The 21859-nt window shown below is 40.8% G+C and overlaps 1 protein-coding gene across 1 annotated transcript in view; it reads left to right on the top strand.

The window, feature by feature from the left end:
• Positions 1 to 21859, top strand: part of rims2a (regulating synaptic membrane exocytosis 2a) — a 148266-nt gene that overhangs the window by 74275 nt on the left and 52132 nt on the right. The window contains 11 exon segments of the mRNA XM_073485080.1: positions 10317 to 10528; positions 11769 to 11888; positions 13512 to 13611; positions 13731 to 13854; positions 14564 to 14610; positions 14869 to 14981; positions 16138 to 16185; positions 18468 to 18598; positions 19020 to 19212; positions 19544 to 19697; positions 21757 to 21825. Of these exon segments, the coding sequence (XP_073341181.1) occupies positions 10317 to 10528; positions 11769 to 11888; positions 13512 to 13611; positions 13731 to 13854; positions 14564 to 14610; positions 14869 to 14981; positions 16138 to 16185; positions 18468 to 18598; positions 19020 to 19212; positions 19544 to 19697; positions 21757 to 21825 (1311 nt within the window).

The raw sequence follows: 21859 nt of genomic DNA, 5'->3' as shown, positions 1-21859 counted from the left end.
ACAGGCCGAGGTTTGGGGTGTGGGTGTCTGGTGAAACAAGGTGAGCTGAGCTTATTTTATTGAGTAGTTTTATATCATCGCTGCTGCATACAAATGGATGTTATTAGCAAAAAGTAAAAGAGAAGAGGGTGATTATATGTTTTCCTGCTGTATACTGTACCTCCTCTGTGAGCCTTGACTTCTTGACCTCTATACTGTTTAGTTACCACCTGTACCTCAGTGATGATATCATTCCTGGTACAGTGGACCATTACAAAGTGGTAACAGGATTTATGTCCAGTCCAGTGGGGCAGCAAGCAGAAACTGATGGTGGTTGGTGGTGGTTGGGGGTGAATGATTAAAAAAAGACACGTCTCTGCTCTGGGTTTATTGACCCATACACGCAGCTGTAGTTTTAGGGTTATTCACTGCATGTTCTACTGTTGATTTTTAAAAAATAGCACAACAAGTTTTATTTCAACTGTCAGTACCCAAAGACTGTTCAAACATTGAAACAATATTGTGAGTTGTGTCTTCACACAGTGGGTCCATTTTACTTCAGTGTACCTAATGGAAGTGGCATGTTAGGTATTGGCTCAGCCTGGTCTGTCCTGATGTTTAACTACAACAGGAAAATAGAAATGGACATCAGATTGCTTATGGCAAATGTCCTACCGGCTTGGAGACACAAGCGCACTTGTCCAAGTCTATAAACGTGCACTGGCAAGCAAACAGTCAGAGTGACTGAATTAAATGCCACTTTGCATAGAATCAACATCAAAAGCAATTGTTTAGGCTGTTAGCTTCTTTACTGCTCCACCTGGTTGACAGTTGTCGTAATTGCAAATTGATTTTGTTGTCAAACCTGTAATTATAGAGGCTTTTACCTTAGAAATGTTAAAGGCACTAAACACAAAGAAAGGAGGAGGCTCAGTTGACAGATGGAGGAATAAAAGATATAGGAAGGAGAATAGTACAGTAACACAGTTTGCTTTTGAAGCAGTAGACCAAAGCGCCTGCCACATGCTCAAAATGTTTAAACTAGAAGAGAGGGGAGGAATTCAGTTGGTCTGCTCTGTTATGTAACTGTTCTCCTCACTAAAGGAAGTAGCCCGGCACCAGTGCTACATTATTGATGTGGGAGTTTCCAGGTTTCCAGGTAGCCATGGAACAAAAATAGGGAGAGAAGCTGGCTGTTTTTAGGGTCAGAGTTTGTGTTGTTTCTGTCTGCCTCTGTCTGCCTCCTCCAAGGGTCAACCTGCGTAGGAGAGAGAGGAAAAACAAAGGACAAACTTGAACTGTTGACCTGAATAAGTATAACTTTCCTACAGCTAGCTACAGAACATCCTGGGACAGATGATTATGAGGAGCTATCTTTGGTCTTTATTTAGGTATAATTGGCAGTTTCATTAATTTATGACATAATTAAGGCTGCTGTGATATGGTGCATGCAGGAAGTCTGATAAATGGTTCAGTCTGCATTCAGTCAATGATAACAGCAAAAAAATAAAAAAAATAAAAAAAATAAAAAAATGTTTTGGCAGAGTTTACAAATGGGACAAATTTAGCATGACTATGAAATTGGCATAGATATATTAAAGCTGAAACAGGTTGCACAGGTGATTTTAATGCTCCTCAAAAGACAGCAATCATGATTCACATCCACCTTTCTGTACAAAGAGCTGAAGCCAATCAAGGAAAGGCATCTCCCTGCATCTATTATACCATGCAAACCAAGCAGTTGTTGATTAGCAACCGTACAGAGCGCTTTGCCTCATCAGAAGAAGGAATAGGCAGAAAAAAAAGCAAGAGCAGCTCAGCAAAGAACATCAACTGTTATTGCATGTGAGGCCAGAGCAGGAGAGAGACGAAAAACAGGGCAGAAAGCACCTTTTGGCCATATGTGGTCTGTCAGCGTCTTGGGGTTTGTGCACTCAGCTTGACTAGGCCGGGAGATGGGTGTGTAACAGCAGGCCAAGCAGGGTGCATGTCATGCTCTCAAATCTCTGATACCCTGAGGGTGCTGCTGAGGAAGGAGGCGGGCTTGATGGGATAAGGAGGAGGGGAGAGTGGGGGGAGGAGGAGACTGGAGGAGAGAGGGTGTGCCAGCTGTAATGGGCCTGGCTTGTGCCTGCGAGCGCTGGAGACTGATTTATCGCAATGGTCCTCTCCCTGTGTTTTCTTCTTTATTGATTCCCCTGACATGCAGTCTCATAATAGTGCCGAATGGACAGAAACGGAGAGGCTGGCTGGCTAACTACAGTAGAGAGGTGGACATTGTGTAGGGACAGCCTAAGTTACATCCTCATTAAAGGCTTTTGAGATCAGTTTTTGCTCCTCTGTAAGTCTGTCGGGATTTAAGTCTGTGCCCTCAAGCTGGATATTCAAAAAATATTCTTATTAGTTTTAAGTTTTATACCTTGATGGGATATGTGTGTTTTGCTGAATAAGACAAGTTAGTTCAGCATTTTGTTTTAGAATATAAGTTCCTGTTTCAAGATCTGCTTCCACGAAGGCTTTAACATGTCACTGTATCACCTTCCTAGCATGGCGACTATGTTTAAACATGCACAGTGTTTCACCCCTGCCTCTTTTCTGCTCTTGCCCCTTGAATTGTAGTAAAAACAGCATCAATAATTAATGATCCAATTAATAGTTTACACTGGTTTTTATTGAGCTGTCAAAGTGATGGAGAGCCTGCTGGTGGTGAACTCCGCCACTGCCTGCGCTCTGCCTTCGCCCTGAATCAGCACTTTGCGGGGCTTCTGAGCCGGGGCGAAACGGCAGGGCTGGGCGAAGACTGCTGATGCTCACAATTTATTGCCGTGATGAGTTTCCTGCTCCCTGAAAAACCACACAGTGCCTCGCTGGGGATCAGTGCCCAATTGTGGTGTGCCACTGGTAATAAAGCTTCGGGGAAAGAAAGGGGAAAGGCTTTACGTAGCTCCATGCAGGCGCCCACTCCAGTTCTTTTTGACAGACACTGAGGGTGGGCTAGGGAGGGGCTGGAGGAGTGTGATGTGAGGAAGAACAGGCTGAGGTGGAAGTGAAACTGTGATTGATAACCTTGAGAAAAGCCATGTATAGGATCTAAATTTACTCCATTCAGCTCCAAAATAGACCAAAAAAGGCAAACCTCACTGCCTCAACATAAGGGATTTACATGATATGTTTTTCTTCCTCCCCCTGATCATAAATGCAGGCCTTAAGCTGTTTGGACTATCATGGCCACATTAGGCAAGAGACTTGTTCAATGAGAGTGTCTGCCACACTGAACTGGGCTCTGGTGTTTATGCTGCCGACAGAATAGCAGCTGGGAGGCAAAGAGGGTAATGACTGTTGTCAGCTGTTGGTTAGAGGGCCGCAGAGGGCACAGCCTGTCTGGGGACATCCATAATGTTTTATCACAGTGCATAACTGTGTACAGTAAGTAGTTTTAGCACTTCCCTAGACTGATGGATGGATAGTAACAGGAGAGAGAGAGAGAGGGAAGGAGGAAAGTTTGTTTGTTTGGCTCAGACTGACCTTGCAACTTGGTCACAACTCTGAAGATGAAGGAAATTTTTAAGCGTTGTGTAAGAACTTTTCACTAGGATGGATATCGGTATTAATATTAATGAGCATTGTGTTGAAACACAATAAAAATAACATGGCATGGAAGCTGAAGGTGGGTCATTTCAAAGAAAGTGCAACATTTCATCATGTGTGTTGTAAAAAGTATAAATGCAGAATTTCAATTGCAAAAAAACAAAACAAAAATCAAAACTAGGCTAGGGTAAGCTAGGGTCCCAATTTGCCTAAACAGTGTGAATAAAAATACACCAAATCAAAAACTGACACAAAACATGACTTCATTAAAGGGTGATTACAGTTTATGAGTTTCTTTTCATTGTTTTGGCCATCCTTCCTATAACGAATAATTTATTGCACCTACCAAATTCATTTGTGATATCTAGAAACAAATAGAAATCAGATGGGATAAGAAACATGAGTTCTCAGACGATCTGGTTTAAACAAACCCCCATGTTAGCCACAATGTTAGAGCAGAGGTCCATTGATCACAGGGTTGCTGATTCAATCCCTGGCTCGTCTTGTCCACATGTCAAAGTGCCCTTGAGCAATAAACTGATCCCAGGCCAGTGCAATGTGTGACTCAGGCATGCTTACTTGTTAACCTCCAATGAACTGTTACCGTAGCAGTTACTCACAGTGAGTAATGGATAAAGTTATGAAATTAAGATTCAGGTTGTAATAAACCTGAATTATCATTTTCATTTTGTTAGAGGACTTGAAGATGTGGCTATATTTATTTACAGTGGCACTATCTTTACACTTCTTCCATGCAGCTTGTTTTTTCTATATTTAAAATCACTTTGGCTTTACCTTTGTATGCTCCAACCCCCCGTCACCTCCCCCTCTACATCCACTACATCCAGAAGCATATGCAGTCTATTTTTATGCCTTTCCATCATAGTTCCCTGATTTCCCTGAGATTGAGTCCTCAGCTAGATAATGCCTGAAGGAGGCCTGTCCTGTATGGATCCATTAGGTTCTACAGCTCTTTGCTGGGGAAGTGAAGTGTGGGAAATGTGATGTATATGGCCTCAGGGTTGCACAAGCTCAGTGTTTTCAGATGACCTTCCCGTTGCCTGCGGCCTTAAGGTTCACTCTGGCTACATACATACATGCAGGCACACAAGTACATATTTCAACAACAGCACATGTAATGTGGGGGACCAGAGTCTGCTCAATGCCTGTCATTCTATCCCGTTTAAATGACCATATACCACATCTGTTAAATGCATTTAGTGCCATTAACACCATTCCTTAATGCACTTTATCACTACATTGTAAAATGACTTGCCAGTGTAAGTGAATAATATTTAAACGCCATTGCCCTTTCATCATGGGATGTTTAATGCAGAGGTATACTACCCACTAAAGTGCCAGGACAAAGAAATAGTCAGAATCAGACAGCCGTATCACTCTGACAACAGAAATGATTTCTCTTTATCTTTGGACAGCCTCAGTCTTAAGTCCTCCTTACCTCCAAACTACTGTCCAATGGGACTCTTAGCACCACCTTTGGATTCAATACTTTTTTCACTCTAATTCTAATTAGCTTGGATTTTTAAGCCTCTTAATCAAATTGAAAGTGCTCTCCATCTCTCTGCTCTGTGCATCCACGTGGGAAAACAGGGCAAACTCTGTCGAATGACAGAGATGGTTTTGCATTTGCATGAATAGCTTAGCTTTCCACCAGATCAGGTACTCACAGGGAGGTGATATTTGTTTTGATAGAAGCATCAAACTAACAGACACCAGTTGCTTTCTAACTCTTCAGTTGGATTAATGAACAAATAAAAAGTCAAAGAAAATGTCCCAGAAACCTCCATGCTGTATTATCATCATAGCTACTTGGCCAGCCTGTATTCCTCAAGGCTGTGTGTCCACTGGTGTTACAGAAGTTGTAATCAGAGCCTCATCTTTAAAAGCTCTCCCTGGTGCACTTTAGATTGAGGTCAGTTAAGGCTGTGTGGCACTGCAATCTGAATCCCCAGTTAAACACATCAGAGTTCTGCCCTGCTCCCTTTAGGTGCGGCTACTGTAGGATAAGATAGCAGCATGCTAACTTTATTTGAACAAAATGTGAGTCGTCTGCTGATTTGAACTTACAGGTAGGGCCCCAGCAAAGAGTTTTAAAGATATTCTCTGGAAATGAACATGAGGCTATGTTTCAGTGGAGCAAATAATAGCCTTATTAGTCTTATTTTTCAGACAAATACTCTTCTCTGATTGTGTCTGCATAATACAAACCTACACCTTTGAGCCAAGATATGGAAAAACATTGAAGTTGCATGACCATTAGGATCCCAGGAAACTCTAGCTTTTGGATCTCGATGAATATTTTAGTAAGCTGATGACTGCCTGAACCAGGGGCCTCAAACTCAGATTAGCTGGGGGCCACTACTGGTATTGCCATCTTGTAGGAGGGCCATTTCGGCGTTCAAGTACTACAAGATATCACAATATATTTCTGAAAATTTAGTTTTTTATTTCCATTATTAACATAATAATACAACAATGCAAACAGCAGTTTATGTACTTTTACATTGCAGTTTACTTTTTTTTTACATGAGTTTTTTTTTTGTGACAAACTTTTTATTGAACATTTTGAACATTAAATTACAAACATAGTGCCATCGCCCTGCCATTAAAGATTCAAATCCATCAAAGATAAAGTAAGCAAAAAAAAAAATCCTGACTCACCAGTGGGAGCCCATTGCATTAGATGACCTATGTGAGGAGAGTCTTGCAGTCAGAAAACATAATTCACAGTAACACCTTATATGCGAGCAAGCAAAGTTATGTCAGAAAGAGAACCGATAAGAGCATCCCAGGCCTGCACGGTAGATGCTCGTGCTTTATGTATAACAGCCAATGACCTTTCTAAAAGAGCAATGTCTCTAAAATGGTTTAGCCATTCTTTTGCCGATGGGATGTCTGGGGAAAACCAAGAATGTATTATAGTCTTTTTAGCGGCAGTCAATCCTGCAAATATGACTTTCCTATGTCCCAATCTGGTATTGCCACTAAGAATGGAGTCATCATTGAATAGAAGTAGGGGGGGGGGGGTGCATAGGAATGGGAAATCCCAAAATATTTTCAAGGCAACTACGCACCTTGGACCAGAGGCCAGACACAGAGGGGCATTCCCAAAAAACATGAAGGTATGTGCCAACAATATTCTGATCACATTTTGCACAGTTGGGATCATCTGTCAGTTTCATTATAAAGCGTCTGTATGGTGTGGCATAAAATTTGTGCACAAACTTGTAATGAATAAGTTGATGTGCTGGATTCTTTGATGAGATGGGTATGTTGGTCCAAATATTGTCCCAGTCCAGGTCATAACCCTGACCCTCAAGTTCACGTTTCCAAGAACTGATCACTCCCAAAGGTTTAACACCTTTAGAGAGCAGGTCATTGTAGATAACGGACACTAATCCAGTAGAGGGTGTTCGAGAGGAAATCCAAGTCTCCAACGGGTGAGAGGGTAAAGGTGAATCCCATGGGACTCCATGGGCACGGATTGCAGATCTCAGCTGGAAATACAAGAACCAAGGAAACCCAGGGAGAGAATAACGTTCTTTGAGCTCCTGGAGTGAAATCAAGCCATTTCTGTCATACAAGTCTTGGAGAGTGTGAATTCCTCCAGAAGCCCAACTGTCATTAAAATAGGGACCAGAATGCTGTAATAAATTGTTGTTATACCAAACAGGAGAGCAGTCACAGAGCTTTATGTTACATCCCATATGTTTCTGAACAGCAAACCAAATTTTCAAGGAATTGCCTATGATTGGCCCAAACTTTCTACACACAAATCTAGATTTTAACCCACAAAATAGTATATCTGTCATCCTATGTGGTTTTACCATCTCTTTCTCTATCTGACACCAGGGTGTGACAACATTCTCATTGCACCAAGTTGTCAATTGCTTTATTTGAAATGCCCAGTAGTATAATTTAAAATCAGGTACTGCCAAGCCTCCAGAACGTTTTGGTCGCTGTAACGTGCGTAGGCGAATACGAGCTCTTTTATCATTCCATATGAATTTAGTGGTCAGGGACTGTAGTTCCTCAAAGTACTTAGGTGGCGGAGGCATAGGGATCATAGAGAACAGGAAATTCAGTCGGCCGAGTACATTCATTTTCAGTATTGCGATTCTGCCTTGCAGTGACATCTTGAGATCAGACCACCTCTGAATGTCCGATGTAATCTCTGTTTTAAGTTTATTGTAATTTGCTTGTGATATATCTGAGAAATTGGTTACAATTATGCCTAGATATGTAAATGCGGAGTTATGCCATTGAATATGTTGAATGACTGGTAAAGTGAGGTGTTTTGCAGGGGCATTTAAAGGAATGAGCAGGGATTTATCCCAATTAATTTTATAACCAGAAAATAGACTGAACCGCATAAGGACTTTGAGTATTTGAGGTAGAGAATCAGAAATGTTGGTAAAAAAGAGTAATACATCGTCCGCGTAAAGCGAAATTTTATGTTGTGTACCTTGTACACTGACGGGTGAGATGTGCGGGTCTAATCTAATTATCTGGGCTAACGGTTCGAGTGACAAAGCAAAAAGGAGCGGGGACAGTGGGCAACCTTGCCGAGTTCCACGCTGCAGAGGGAATGTTTTAGACAGAATATTGTTTGTTTGTACAACTGCACAAGGGTTGGTGTATAATGTTTTGATCATTGATATAAAATTTTTGCCAAATCCAAAATTCTCCAAAACCTGCCACAGATATATCCAGCTCACTCGATCAAAGGCTTTTAGCGCATCCAAGCTGAATATAGCTGCGGGGTGTGTATCCGATTCTGACGCATGTATTATATGATGATTTGTTTTTTAACAGTTAGTGCAAATCTTTATTTCCCTATTCTTTAATAACTGATTGAAAGCTTGCACTGAACTAACAAATTAAATACATTTGTAGTTTGAGTCCCCTGACCTAACAATAGCCATGCTTGTTAAAGGGGCAATATGTAAGATATAGCCAGAATTTTAGTTTAAAAGATTCAAAAAATGAACCAACAGTTTTGACATTATATCAAAGAAGTCTATGTATTGTGTAGCACAGATGTCTACTGAAGTTAGCATGCTAACCACCTAATCCCTGTCGTCCTGACTCATAATGCCACTTTGTACCTCAAAGGCAATAGTCTGATAGTATAGCCCCCTTTAGTTTCAGCTGGGAGATGTATGCAAGTGATGAGCTTGCTTCTTAGTCTTTAATTACCAAACAAAATAAACTCACAAAATGTCAAGAAAAAGAAATTGACACCCACAGAAATACAACCATGCACCATCTGAATTAAAATGTATTTACCAAACTAAAACAACCTTAATTGCCCCTTTAACTCATCGTAAAATGCACTTTATTCAAACTCGACATTAACAAAATAAAACGTACTAAAACAGTCTTGGTTTGTCTTTTTACAATCATATCTACTTTGGTCAAGGTAAATTCCTTTAATTCACTGAGTAAGATGTGAAAATATTCTGGCTTAATGTGCCATTTTCACACATTGCTGATGCCCAACTCTCTCTCGTTCATCTGACGCTTGATGCCTCTCCAGTCCCCGCCTGCCGTGTCTTGCTATCTCCAGTGTCATAGTCGTGATTAGAGCCACTGCAGGTCAACCGAATACTGTCAGTAATTTGGTAGCTAGTTTTTTATCGAAGTGGCATTAGTGGTAGTTTTCTCCAAGTTAAGACCATATTTCCCATAAATCTAATTTCTTTCTCTCTCTGATATTTTTAATTTCTGCAAGTCACATTCAATTTGTTGTGAGGAACAATATGTATAAGAATGTTAAATACTTTCTATACTTAATAGCATCTTTCACAATACATCAAACCCACTGTCATTCAAATCAATGTGAAACTCAGTGCTGAGGCCAAGAGAAGATGGTAAACTCTCAAAAAATGCAAAAAAACAAAAACAAACAAACAAACAAACAAAAAAACCCTGAATTTGACACATACTGTATAATGGGAACAATATTCATGTTGATGAAGCTGATTTCATGTCTTTGTCAGTGTTTGACCAGGACAGAAGGGAAATGTGTAAGGATTTGTTCTATGTCTTGCAGGAGGGATAAAGAGAAGAGGAGGAAAACATTCTGTATATGGTCATGAATGTAACAACTGAGAGTTGACTGCCTCAGAATGCAGGCTTGTGTCCTCTCCTTACTGGACATGGTTGAAGTGGCCAAATCATTATCAATCCTTTCTGTAACTATTACCTGAGCTCTTCACAGGGATGTTAGTTTGTACATGAAGATCACCTTTTGAGTTTGAGCAGTATGTCAGAGCGTGTGTGTTTGTGTGTGTATGAATGAATGGTTGTTTGGATGTCTTGGTTAGTGCTGTATGTGTATTATGTGTGTGTATGTTATTGTCCGTAATGTATGTTGTGGTTTGTGGTGTCCTCACTGGTCCCTCTCGCTGTCCTCTCTCGTGTATGTACGCCCTTTCCCCCGACCTTACAGGAGATTTGGATGGCCATTGGTGGGACCATGCATCTTGGCATAGCAGTGAGGCCTCCCCAATGTCTTTGGTGAGACATGTGGAGCCCTGCCTTGACCCCCCGCCCCCCTCCCTCCTGCCCCTTGACCCCCCATCTCTCTCTCCCTCTCTGTCTCTCTCCTCCCCCCATCCCTCCTTCTCCCAGAGTCTTTTGTCATTTCATGTTTCCTTCGTTTTATTTACACCTTTGCATGTTGTTTTTCTGTTTTTCTTTCTGTTTTTATCCCACACCTGTAGGGGACAGTCAAAGGGGAAAAAGAAAAACTATTGAGCAGACATTTATGTCCGAGCCGACACACACCTTATCTGAGAGGCAAAAGAAAATGGTGCGCTTTGGGGGACACTCATTTGAAGAGGACTTGGCATGGTGTGAACCGCAGGTTAAAGACTCGGGAGTTGATACGTGCAGTAGCACTACCCTAAACGAGGAGCATAGCCATAGTGAGAAGGTACTGAGACAATCTAGCCTGCATTTTGTTATTATTATTTATGACCTACCCATCCAGTCTTTGTTTGCTCTCTGTCACTAAGTGTAAATAGGTGAGATGTTTGTTTTTTGGATTTTATTTGACGTTGTATAAATTGATTTCTCTTGCGATTTCGTTCCTTTTTGTTTTTCGGTAACTTTTGGCTCCACCATGCTCGGTGTTGCCGAAAAAGTCTTTTGGGGGCACCCTCTTTGCTTGCTATTTGTACTTGCTGTTTTGCTCCCAAGACTGAAGCTACACATCTTACAGTAGTTGTAAAAGAAGAGCATTGACACACAACCTCTCTGTTTGTCATGGCACACAGGAATGTGGGTCTCTCCTAGTTGCATGCTCGTTCTCCTCCGTATGTTGTGTTCTTGCTCTGCAGCGGTCCTGTTTAGTGCAGTTGGAACACCAGGCCCGTCCCTCTCACTCTGCTGCCCTACCCCACAGCACCCAACCCAGACAGAACCTGCCCCCCGCCCAACTTTCCACTCACTTCTATAGCTAAACCTAAATGATTGTAAGCACACAAAACAGGGAAGACTGGATTTGTTTTGCACAAAAAGTAGAACATTTGTTTTTCTTTTTTCCCTTCCACTGCGCGTCTGTGATTTCACCCTATCTGTGTCTCATGGCTGTATTCTGTGCCATCTGTATTTCATCGTTTTTGATCTTTAAACTGGCACCTCATGGTCCACCTCATTTGTTCTTGTATCTTGACCTTTTTCCCCCTTTTCGCTGTCTGCTTTCCCTTCACTATACTCCACTTGATGGTGCTTGTATGTTTGTGTGTAATGAAGCACCGGAGTGAGACTTCGGTCTTCCTGCTCCCAGTTTGAAGAGCTGGTTTGAGGTGGAGTGTTGGGGTTGCTTGCTTTACTCTGCATGGGGCGCTGCATGAAGCTCACTCCACCCTCACACTGGCAGGTTCATACAAGCTCTGAAAGTAACACTTATCACTGCAGTGTAAGGTGACAATTTCATTCAAGGTATTAACATGATAACCTCAGGAATTCAACAATTGAGCAGGTTGCTATTTAAAAAATGAACTGGTCTCGATAAGTCAATAGAGTTTGTGTGAACTTTCTTCCCTGAGTGAATAAATACTTTCCCCGTGCCCCCTTTTCACTATGGACAATTTTCTGCTTTGGTCTTAAGTAATCAAATTCAAGTGGATGAGTTGTTAAACAAAAGGTGTGTTGTTGCTCTGACCTTGTAGCACCCGGTGACGTGGCAGACGTCCAAAGATGGGGATCGCCAAATAGGGCGTATTTTGCTCAACAAGCGCATGAAAGATGGAAGTGTGCCTCGAGACTCAGGAGCTCTGCTTGGTCTGAAGGTGAGCTTATAATGAGTCCTGTCTGTTTGTGTCTGATGCTAGCACACATGGAAATACTGAATGTAGCAAACTGTGACGCTGCACTTTTAAGCTTTCTGATGTAGCATCATCACTCATCTTCCAATATAATGGGTAATATCTGCACATTTAGCATGTTTGACATAACAATCATACTCATGAATTCTGGGGGCAGGTACAGGTGACTATCAGTGAATATTTCTGTCAGCATACAGTACAATAACTTTGAGCTGTGAATTATAATATTTTGTGGTCTCTTATTTGTCTGTGGCTCACTGTTTTTCTCTCTGGCTTCCAATTATTGATTACATCATAGTGCTACTCAGTATTAGTATTCATTCAAGACTTGATTATGTTCCTGATGAATATTAATGGCCAGCGTTTGATATTGAGCTGTATGATAATCTGAACTCACTCACATTAAAGTACTTTAATGAACTGCATTCAGCAACTCAAAGGTAACAAGTCAGTCCCGAACCTCAGTAAGTGTTTTCATTGGCCACATTTGACAGTTAGAATATTATATAATATAATAGTATTTTCTGCTTTGCTGTGTTTATGAATCGAATAGTACTATCCTGATCCCTAAATTTTAACATTGTATTGTTGCTGTATGTATTCTTCTTATGCTTTCAGTACTGTATATGTTATTTCTATAGGTCATATTTTTGCTTCACATGATTTTTAGACCTTTTAGTCAGATTGGTATTGCATTGCTTTAACTATATTGCATACATGAGCTTTTCAGTTCTGGTAGATGCTTTGGTTTCCCTTCCGTTTTCACTGTTGCATAAATCTGTAGGTGGTGCACACTGGTTTAAAAAAAGAAAAAGAAAAGCTGAGCAGCCAAAGTCCAGAAGAGCATGGTAAGCCATGAAGAGAGAGAACAGAGAGCATCAAGATGGGGAAAAATCATTACTGATTGAATGAGCCTCCTGAAATGGCATGTTTGTGTCTGCTCAGTGCCTCTGTGCGTTTCTGTCTGCTCAGCAGCAGCCAGCCAACTCGGCAATCCAGCCAGTCAGTCCATCAGTCAGGCCTCACTGTCCATCTCTCTCTCTCTCTCTCTCTCTCTCTCTCTCTGTGTCTCTCTCTCTCTGTGTCTCTCTCTCTGTCTGTCTCTCTCTCTCCTCCTTCTCTGGCTCCTGCCTGTTACATAAAGCCATTTCATTTAGCAGACTTCCCTAAGCTCCTTTGTATGTTGGCATTCAGCTGCCATTAAGAGGGATTTTTATTTGTATGATGCCCATGTAAGCTGTGCGGAGTAGAGTACAGCAGCTCAGGACTGTACAGTACAGCTCTAGCCCGCGGGCCTGCACTGTTACAGAACCACAGAGCAGCACCAGAGTGTGTCCCTGGGGAAGGAAACATAGCTCTGGACATTTTTTAGAAAACAGAGATGCACTTTTACCACTGACCCCCTCCTTACAATGCTTTTACTGAGCATTCAGACCTTGCGGGCAAAAGCTAAAGCGACAACAAAATTTCTGTCTTCTGCAAGCTATGATGCACGTGGTACATCTTCACAGGTTTTGTCATGAACAGTTCAGGTTAAGTTTACACATATATTTCAATGCTAATCCAGTCACCGCTCTGCTTCTACAGGTGGTGGGAGGCAAGATGACAGAATCTGGTAGACTTTGTGCTTTTATCACTAAAGTGAGGAAAGGAAGTCTAGCAGACACTGTTGGACACCTCCGACCAGGTATTAAAAAAAACACTCACAAACTTTCAAATAGAAATTAATGGATTTGATGTGTGTTTCACAGTGATAACACAGACTACACGAGCATAAAAGATTAAAATATTTCTGTTTTTTTGCAGGTGACCAGGTGCTGGACTGGAATGGGAAACTTTTACAAGGAGCCACATTTAAAGAAGTTTACAATATCATACTAGAATCTAAGCCTGAGCCGCAGGTGGAGCTGGTGGTCTCACGGCCTTTAGGGTGAGAGCTCACAAACACTCACTCTCACGCTTTTTCTGGGATTTCAAAATATTCTGTCAATAAATCATTTTTTTAAAAATTATTATTAATGAACAACATGCATGTGCCAAACTAAAACCAATTAAAGCAGGAATTATGTTATATCTTCAGATTGTGACTACATCACTTTTATTGATATGTTCAAAAGTATAACAGTTCTTATTTCTTTAGGCTCAATTATGACATGCCACTACCTGCATTTCTGAATAGCTTTTAATTGAATTGTATATAAGTTAAAGACTTGAATTTGGAAATCCAAGAAGGAATATAGCTTGTGTTCTCACAGAATGTGTTTGTGAACGAGTGGCGCCGTCTTGTTTATTCAACATCTGTTCCTCGCTCCCTCTGGCTCAGGCTCTGTCAGCTCGGGCCTTGTATCAGACTTAACAGCGTCGCCCGGCAAAATGAAAGCCTGCTGCCTCACTTTTTCTCTTGCTGCCAATTGTTTTAGAAAAGGTTAATTATGGGGAAAAACAGCTGCACCTTTGCTTTGTCAATTCCTATATCTGACCTGCTTTGTGGTGCTGAGGGAGCTGCTGGGTGAATGAAGACTAATGCGGTGCTTACGATCATTAAAGCACAGTGCAGTCAGCATTAGCTCAGACTGATCCTTTCCATCCCCTCCTTCTCTCCTGTCTCACACACTCACATGCTTTGTTTTTGTTTTCAGAGATATTCCAAGGATACCAGACAGCACACTTGCACAACTGGAATCAAGTGAGTCTTGTCAAGATCTTAAGCCTATTTCATTATCCCATTAATCAGCCTAGAAACATCAAGTGAAGGAAATGTCTGCAAGAGTTGCTTCTGTCTCTCTGTATTTCTGTCTTTCTCATGGCATGCTTTCTTGCCCTCTTTGTGTCTCTCTGTCTTTCTATCTTCCTTCCTACCATCCCCCTCTCTCATTTGATCTCTTCATGTGACTGAAACCAACATCACTGCTAAATAATCTGACTGTCGTCTTTGTCCTGTCAGGTTCGAGTTCTTTTGAGTCTCAGAAGATGGATCGCCCGTCCATCTCCGTCACGTCCCCCATGAGTCCCAGCATGCTGAGGGACGCCCCCCAGTACCTGTCAGGACAGCTCTCAGTGAGTGACCTCAGCATGACATACACATTACATGTGATATCCTCTAGACTGCATTGTTAGATTACTACAGCCACTGTTGAAAACTTATGACTAAGATGGTTTAGGAGTTTTTAAGTCCATATAACTATACTTAGGAATATGCTCTTGACATTTGTGCGTTTATTATGTAACTCAAAGTGTAATTGAAATCCTGGTTCAAACCATTGGGCTTCCAGGCACAGCTACTCTCACTCTGCCTGTTGAGCTGGCCCTTTACCAACCCAGCACAGGATTGTAGATCAGGTTACTGTGTGTGTTGTCCATTATCTAGTATAAAAACCCTCCTGGGGTAAATGGGTAAAGGGCTGCATTAAAGTAAGAGATAAATCAACTCTCAAGTTTAGGATGCTCAGGGGAAATAGCTTTAGCATCTGGGTAACACCTCCAGGACAGGTTTTTCTCACAACATTGATATTTATGAGAAATAGTTGTGTTTGACCGGCAGTGACATTAAAGGCGATAGCAACCTTTATTATCTTAAAGTTTGGACATGTGCAAGTATTTTAATCTTTGGTGATTTGGTATATGCCGATGCCAGTACCTACGGTGGACTGTTGAGTAATTTGACTTGCATTGACACCTCAAACTTTTTGTCAGCCAGTTAAAAAGTAGGTACTGAATTCTGGAAACCCCAAATCTCACCCAGATGCTTTTAATGTTTTGCATTTCTTTGAAATTCAAAAACAGCTGAGCTCTGAAACAGTTCTGTTCATTGAATAAACCTTATAAGACCTGCAGTGCCTGATGAGTAATTGTACACAATAAAGAACGTCAGTATGATATTTTTAGAGGAGTCTTTATATCGTGTTTAGGGATAACAAGGGTTTAATGTCACTGTGACGCAAACTTTGAAGCAGAGAAGAAAGAGAGATAAATCCCATGCACAACAAAGCAGAGTAGATCAAGTAATCAAAAAACCAGAGAGGCAAAGATACAAGTGAAAGGTGAGGAAGTAAAACATGAATGAACCCACTGGAAGAAATCTCCCCTCTGAAACTACAAACTTCTGTTGTTGTGTTGAGAGTGTATTGTGAGTTTTTGTTGTTGTGGGGTTTTGGTTTTTATGGCATTTTCTTTTCTTTTCTTTTTTTTTTGCTGTTTAATTTTGCTTATCCAGAGCCAAAGCCTTAGTAGAAGAACAACGCCTTTTGCCCCTAGGGTCCAGGTAATGGGCCCTGTCTGAAGGGCACAATCTCTATTTGGTCTTTGCTCATTGACTGTTGACTGGCCTTTTTTCTGTTTCCATACTTTGGAAAATGCATTCCCGGGGAAATGGCAGCTTCGAGTTTCCCTCTCAGTGCAGTGCATTGTGTCATTTTCTTCAATTTGATTTCTTGGTACCACTGTTATGATGAGAGTTATTATTACTCATTTTAACCCATTCACGTCATTTTACCTAGGTAGTGCATGCTCAACTAATCTGAACACATTCTAAGAGACACTCTTCCATTGCCTGATTTGACAGCTGTAATTGACCCAACCTTGTGTCTGACATTTTGGATCATTGGCAATGCAGGAGGGTGTCTCTCTGAGCTTTTAGGACAAAAGACTTGGGTTGTTTTCTGCTTCAGTGTGACATGAACCCATGCCTCGATAACTCTAACCCTACACACATCTACAGGAGAACTCCTCCATGTGCGAGTTGACATGATGTTGATTAGCAGCTTATTTTTAATGGGTCTGCAGTTTCATGTTGCAGTGAAAAGATACCAAGTCACCATCTTGTGTTGGAAACCAAATCACGTTTTCCCTTTCGAATGAGAGTGTATAAGCAAATTGTACCTCCAAAATAACAAATCTAAAACCAAAGCTCTGAAGGTTTTTCTTTGCTCTGAGGGTCTCTTTTAATCTGTCATATTTAATATCAGTCTGTCTTCTTGTGCTTTTTGTTTATGACACACAGTAGAGTCATTTTGTGTGACTCTATAATCTTCATTCATGTAGCTTGAAGGTTTACAATCCTGCTTGGAATTTCGAAAATATTTACGCGTTGACACTGTTACAGAGTACCCTCAACAAACTTTATATGGATCTGATGTGAGAATATGGTTATGGTTAATGCTTATTTTAATCAAATTTAGAGAGGTTTAAACACATGATATGGAGTTAGAATGGAGGTAAATAGGCAGGTTTTTATGTGTGTTTGTGTTTGTGTTTGTCTGTGTACTGGAAAAGCTTGTATGTTTCAGTTAATAATTAGATGGAAGTATTGTAAAGCCATTTCTGTTTGTATATTCTAGTAGTTTACTATTGAACCATGTGGCTTATTGCACATAATACAGTCATTACATTTCCAAGGTGAATCTTTTCAGAGAAGTTTTACAGATTCACAGACAGTACTTAAGAAAGTACATATTTGGCAGTATCTGGTATTTTTGTGTGGCTACGAGTGTAGAGGTTATTTGGTACAATTTGTTTTCCCATAAGCCCTCTGCTTTCTGTTTTTGCCTATATGAAATCTAATGACTTGTCTTGAATGCACTTTCTTGCATTGCTGCATGTAAAGCTGGTAGTTTTAAATGGTGCAGACCCTTTCCATAATCATATTTTTGAAGAAGTATGGACAAAAGCTTAGAAGTTTTATCTCTCATTTCATCTACTTTCTTTAAGGCCTCAGTTGGAGTTTTTTCTTCTTCTAAGTGTCTTCTTTTGGAGTCCATACTTCCCTTGTAGTGTGAACTGTCTGCGATTCCTCTCGCAACAGCATGATTGATTTCTCCATGTCAATGCCCATTGAATATCTGAGAGAACATTATTAGAGACAACATCATCACTGGTATCATTTCAACAGAGCACAATGTTAATTTTAGAGCATGTTGCCTTTAGCATTTTACCCCACTTTAGTCAAAATAACACTCAGGCCAATTACATTCAGTTCCATTCAATAAACTTTATTCATCCCCACAGGGGAAGTTTTTAATAATGAACGTAAACATAAAGATTTAAAACACTTAACAGAGAAAAAAAACACAGTGATTACATATATACAATATATAGCATAGCGCATCACTACAAAAACAACTACAAAAACTGACCTTTTCATTAAAACAGGGTCTCTTTAACCATAGAGACAAATATTTTACAAATTTTAATATCGTATTTTGACATTTGTAGCATGATCATATCATATTAACATTGATACAGTAGTTTCATGTTTGAATACGCACTTCAGCTATGATAAATTGCCCTGCCAAGCATGTGACCTGACATTATCTTAGCAGGTAGACATCGTCCTCCTTTTTCTTAAAGGGTAAATACAGGAGAAGACCCCACAGTGTTGTCAAAAACAGAGATAGAGCTCAATAAAAGAAGACACAAAAGTCCTTGTTGTAACTAAATTTCCAATTTGATGAATTTGTCTTCTCCTGCATTAGTCCCTCTGTCTGTTTTTACTCCTTTTGGCCCCAACCAGTCTCTCAGAAGGTTGTCTCTGCTCTGCCCCCGCAGGTCAAACTGTGGTATGATAAAGTGGGCCATCAGCTAATCGTCACCATCCTGGGCGCCAAAGACCTGCCACCCAGGGAAGATGGCCGGCCCAGGAACCCTTATGTAAAAATCTACTTCCTCCCTGATAGAAGGTAAGAGTAGAAACAGTTACCAGCATTAACATGAACCCACCTCACTCATTTAACTCCATTCAGGACAAGACAAGACACAAGACACTGGACAGTAGTGGGCCTGAACTTAAGTTTTATATATTTTAGAAAATGGATTCTGATTATATTAATGTGATTTCACAAAGTGTTTTAGCCATTAGCATCAGGATGTATACATATGTGTGTATTTACTTCATTCAGTGCAGGTTTGCGTCTTGTTTAGCTGTTCTTTCCTATGCACCGATGAAGAATGCATTAAGTGGACACATTCAGGGAGATAGTACAGTCACTTGCCATCTCATTCTCATCAACAGCATGCTGCGGTGATGTGCTCTGTGCTGTGTCGTGCTATTGATCTGTTGTATTCGTGGCTCTTCTCTATCATGGTTGTAAATAAAAACAGTTTGAATTATTGTTCCTCCAGCGACAAAAGCAAGAGGAGAACAAAAACGGTAAAGAAATCCTTAGAGCCCAAATGGAACCAGACCTTTATGTATTCGCCGGTGCACCGGCGAGAGTTTCGGGAGCGCATGCTGGAGATCACATTGTGGGACCAAGCCAGGGTGAGGGAGGAGGAGAGCGAATTTCTTGGCGAGGTAAGAAAACCAAACCCCCAGCCATTAGGGACACTCACTGACAGTATCTCAGCTATGCCTCTTGAATGGGGTCAATCCATTATTAAAGCTCCTGGTCATTACAAGGTTTTGGTCATTCAGTTATTGTTTAGCATAGAGCTTAGATGTTTTTATTTAGTGTGTAAAACTAAGACTAAGGGAAAGTCGCTGTGTGAGCTCTATTAGTATTGTGGCACAAGTGTGTGTTGTGTGTTGCTGTAATTCCACAATTTAGAAAATCTGTTTTTTCAAACCTTCCCGTGAGGACATTTTCTTGGTAAGAGTCATTATGGTGACCTTTTCCCTCTCACAGATCCTTATTGAGCTGGAGACAGCTCTTCTAGATGATGAGCCACACTGGTACAAGCTACAAACCCATGATGTGTCCTCTATTCCGCTCCCACGTGCCTCCCCGAATGCACAGCGCAGGCAGCTCCACGGAGAAAGTCCAACACGGCGGCTGCAAAGTACGGAACAGCTTTGTCATTGATGTTAAAAGTAAAGAGAGTGAGAGTGACCACCCTTTAGGGAATAGTACATTTAAAGAGATATGATGTATACTGTATGTATTGTATCTTCTGAGATGCCTGTATGTGACAGGGCAGCTGATTTTCTTTTACATTGTGTTGGACCAATTTTTTTTGCCAGTCAGTAATATCCCTCCAGGCTGTATCAATAAGCTGGTGCCACTAAACATTCGATTTAATCACCAAGTTAATAAATAATATAGTATATACTTAACTTAGTAGAACCAGACTTTTTCAATTTTCTAAATTTAAATAACAATGATTTGCAAATGTATGTACTTATTTACAAATAAGGGTCCACATATAGAATAGTTGTGTTCATTTTACTCACTGGGTTTCTGTTCCTGCTTTGGTTTATTCAGGCTTTTAAAAGCCATTGTAGTTTATGCATATTTTGTCTTTGTCACCCACATCACATCAACCCTACTACTTCTGCTTTTACAGACAAAGGCTCATATTCATACAACTCAGGTAAAAGCCCCCTGCACTTGCAGGCAGTGCTGCTGTATGGAGTGTTCTCCTGTCCTCTTCAATGATGCATCCTCGTGCCCTGATTCTCCACCCCTTTTTCCATGAAGTGTGCATGTTTCTGCTACCTTACATGGATTTCAGTGTGGGGAGCTGGTGTAAATTTGACTCCACTGGTTTGAAATCCACTCAGGGTATCAGATACGTGCGAGCTCCAGGGAAACAGAGATTTAGGACACAGTGGTCTCTCCCTCTCTGTGTATTCACCTGTGAACTATCTCACAATCCCAGCTTGCAACCCACAACCATCCTCGTCCTAAAGTGATAATATAAAAATCCAGGCTATGTTCCAGTTGTGGCAGACACAATACATAGTACTTACATTTTGACGACTTGCTTCTCCTCTGTGATGTATATTGTTATTATTTTTCCCGTTACCAACACTTTTGGAAAACTTTGCAGCCCATTCTGCTTTGCTTGTATTTGTGTGTCTTGAATGTGAATATCATTTTGAAATTGTCATGTGATACAGTGGATGACTCTGTTGCTGGTGTGATTTTTTGCTTACTATTCTTAATCTTCCAAAACAGTGGTGTTTTATTAACTTAAAACTCTTTGATTATCTTTATGCATAATACATGATTTCTAAGCTTCAAATTTCCTTAACCAAACACCAAATTTAGCTCATTTTATGTCCCTTCTCTCACCACTGTTAAATTCTTTGACTATTACAGTATTCTTTGTGATACTGGTTCACATGCTGTAGCTGCCTGTATTGTAGTCAGTGTTATGCAGGACTGCTTCACTGTCCTGCTTCTACGAGACACTTAAGGCTTGCTCGCTTCCCCCACCAGGATGATTTTCTGGGCGTTTGTGTTAGTTTGAGGTGAAAGAGCTGACAGCTGTAAAAAGTCTCCAGCCAACTGAGATGAGAGGTTGGAAGCAGCACTGCCAGAGTGCAGCACTTGTCATTTCTGATAAAGCACACGTGTCCAGTTGATTTAAGTAGACTGAACGGTGAAGGCGGGGGGGGGGGGGTCATACTTTAAAGAGAGGGGACAGGGAGGGGTGATTCGGCTGCTGGGTAGGATGAAGAAAGAGCAGTAAAGCCATATCACTTCTCCCAACCCCAGCTTTACATGTAAATTGAATGATTGAATGTGCCATTCAGAAGTGTCACAGTTCAGATGAAGATACATATGCTGTTTTTGTTGAAGTCGAGCTTCGAAAAGCAGCATTATTTGTTACACCTGAGGTGTATTTTCACATTATAATTAAAAACGCTCTCTGTTTGTTAGACTGATGGTGAATTCACTGGGTGTACATCTTATTGGATTCAATTAGAACTTTCAGTTTAAACAATAAAGATTACATTCAGACTAGTGAGGCATAATACAAAAAACAGGTGAGTAAATTAAGAATGGAATGAAAATAACTTTTCCCTCTTCCTTCCATCTGTTCCCCCCCCCCCCCTCTCTCCTCATTTGACCTCTCTCTCTCCTCTGTTTCGCTCTGTCCCTTCATCTCAAAGGATCCCAGAGGATAAGTGACAGTGAGATCTCAGACTACGATTGTGAAGATGGTGTAGGGGTTATAACAGGTAATATATTAATTAATTTGGTAATACAAGTGAA

Source organism: Pagrus major, chromosome 17 (genome assembly GCF_040436345.1).
Source record: "Pagrus major chromosome 17, Pma_NU_1.0".
NCBI lineage: Eukaryota > Metazoa > Chordata > Actinopteri > Spariformes > Sparidae > Pagrus > Pagrus major.
Note: the sequence above shows the minus strand (reverse complement) of the source record. Positions and strands in the feature narration are given on the sequence as shown.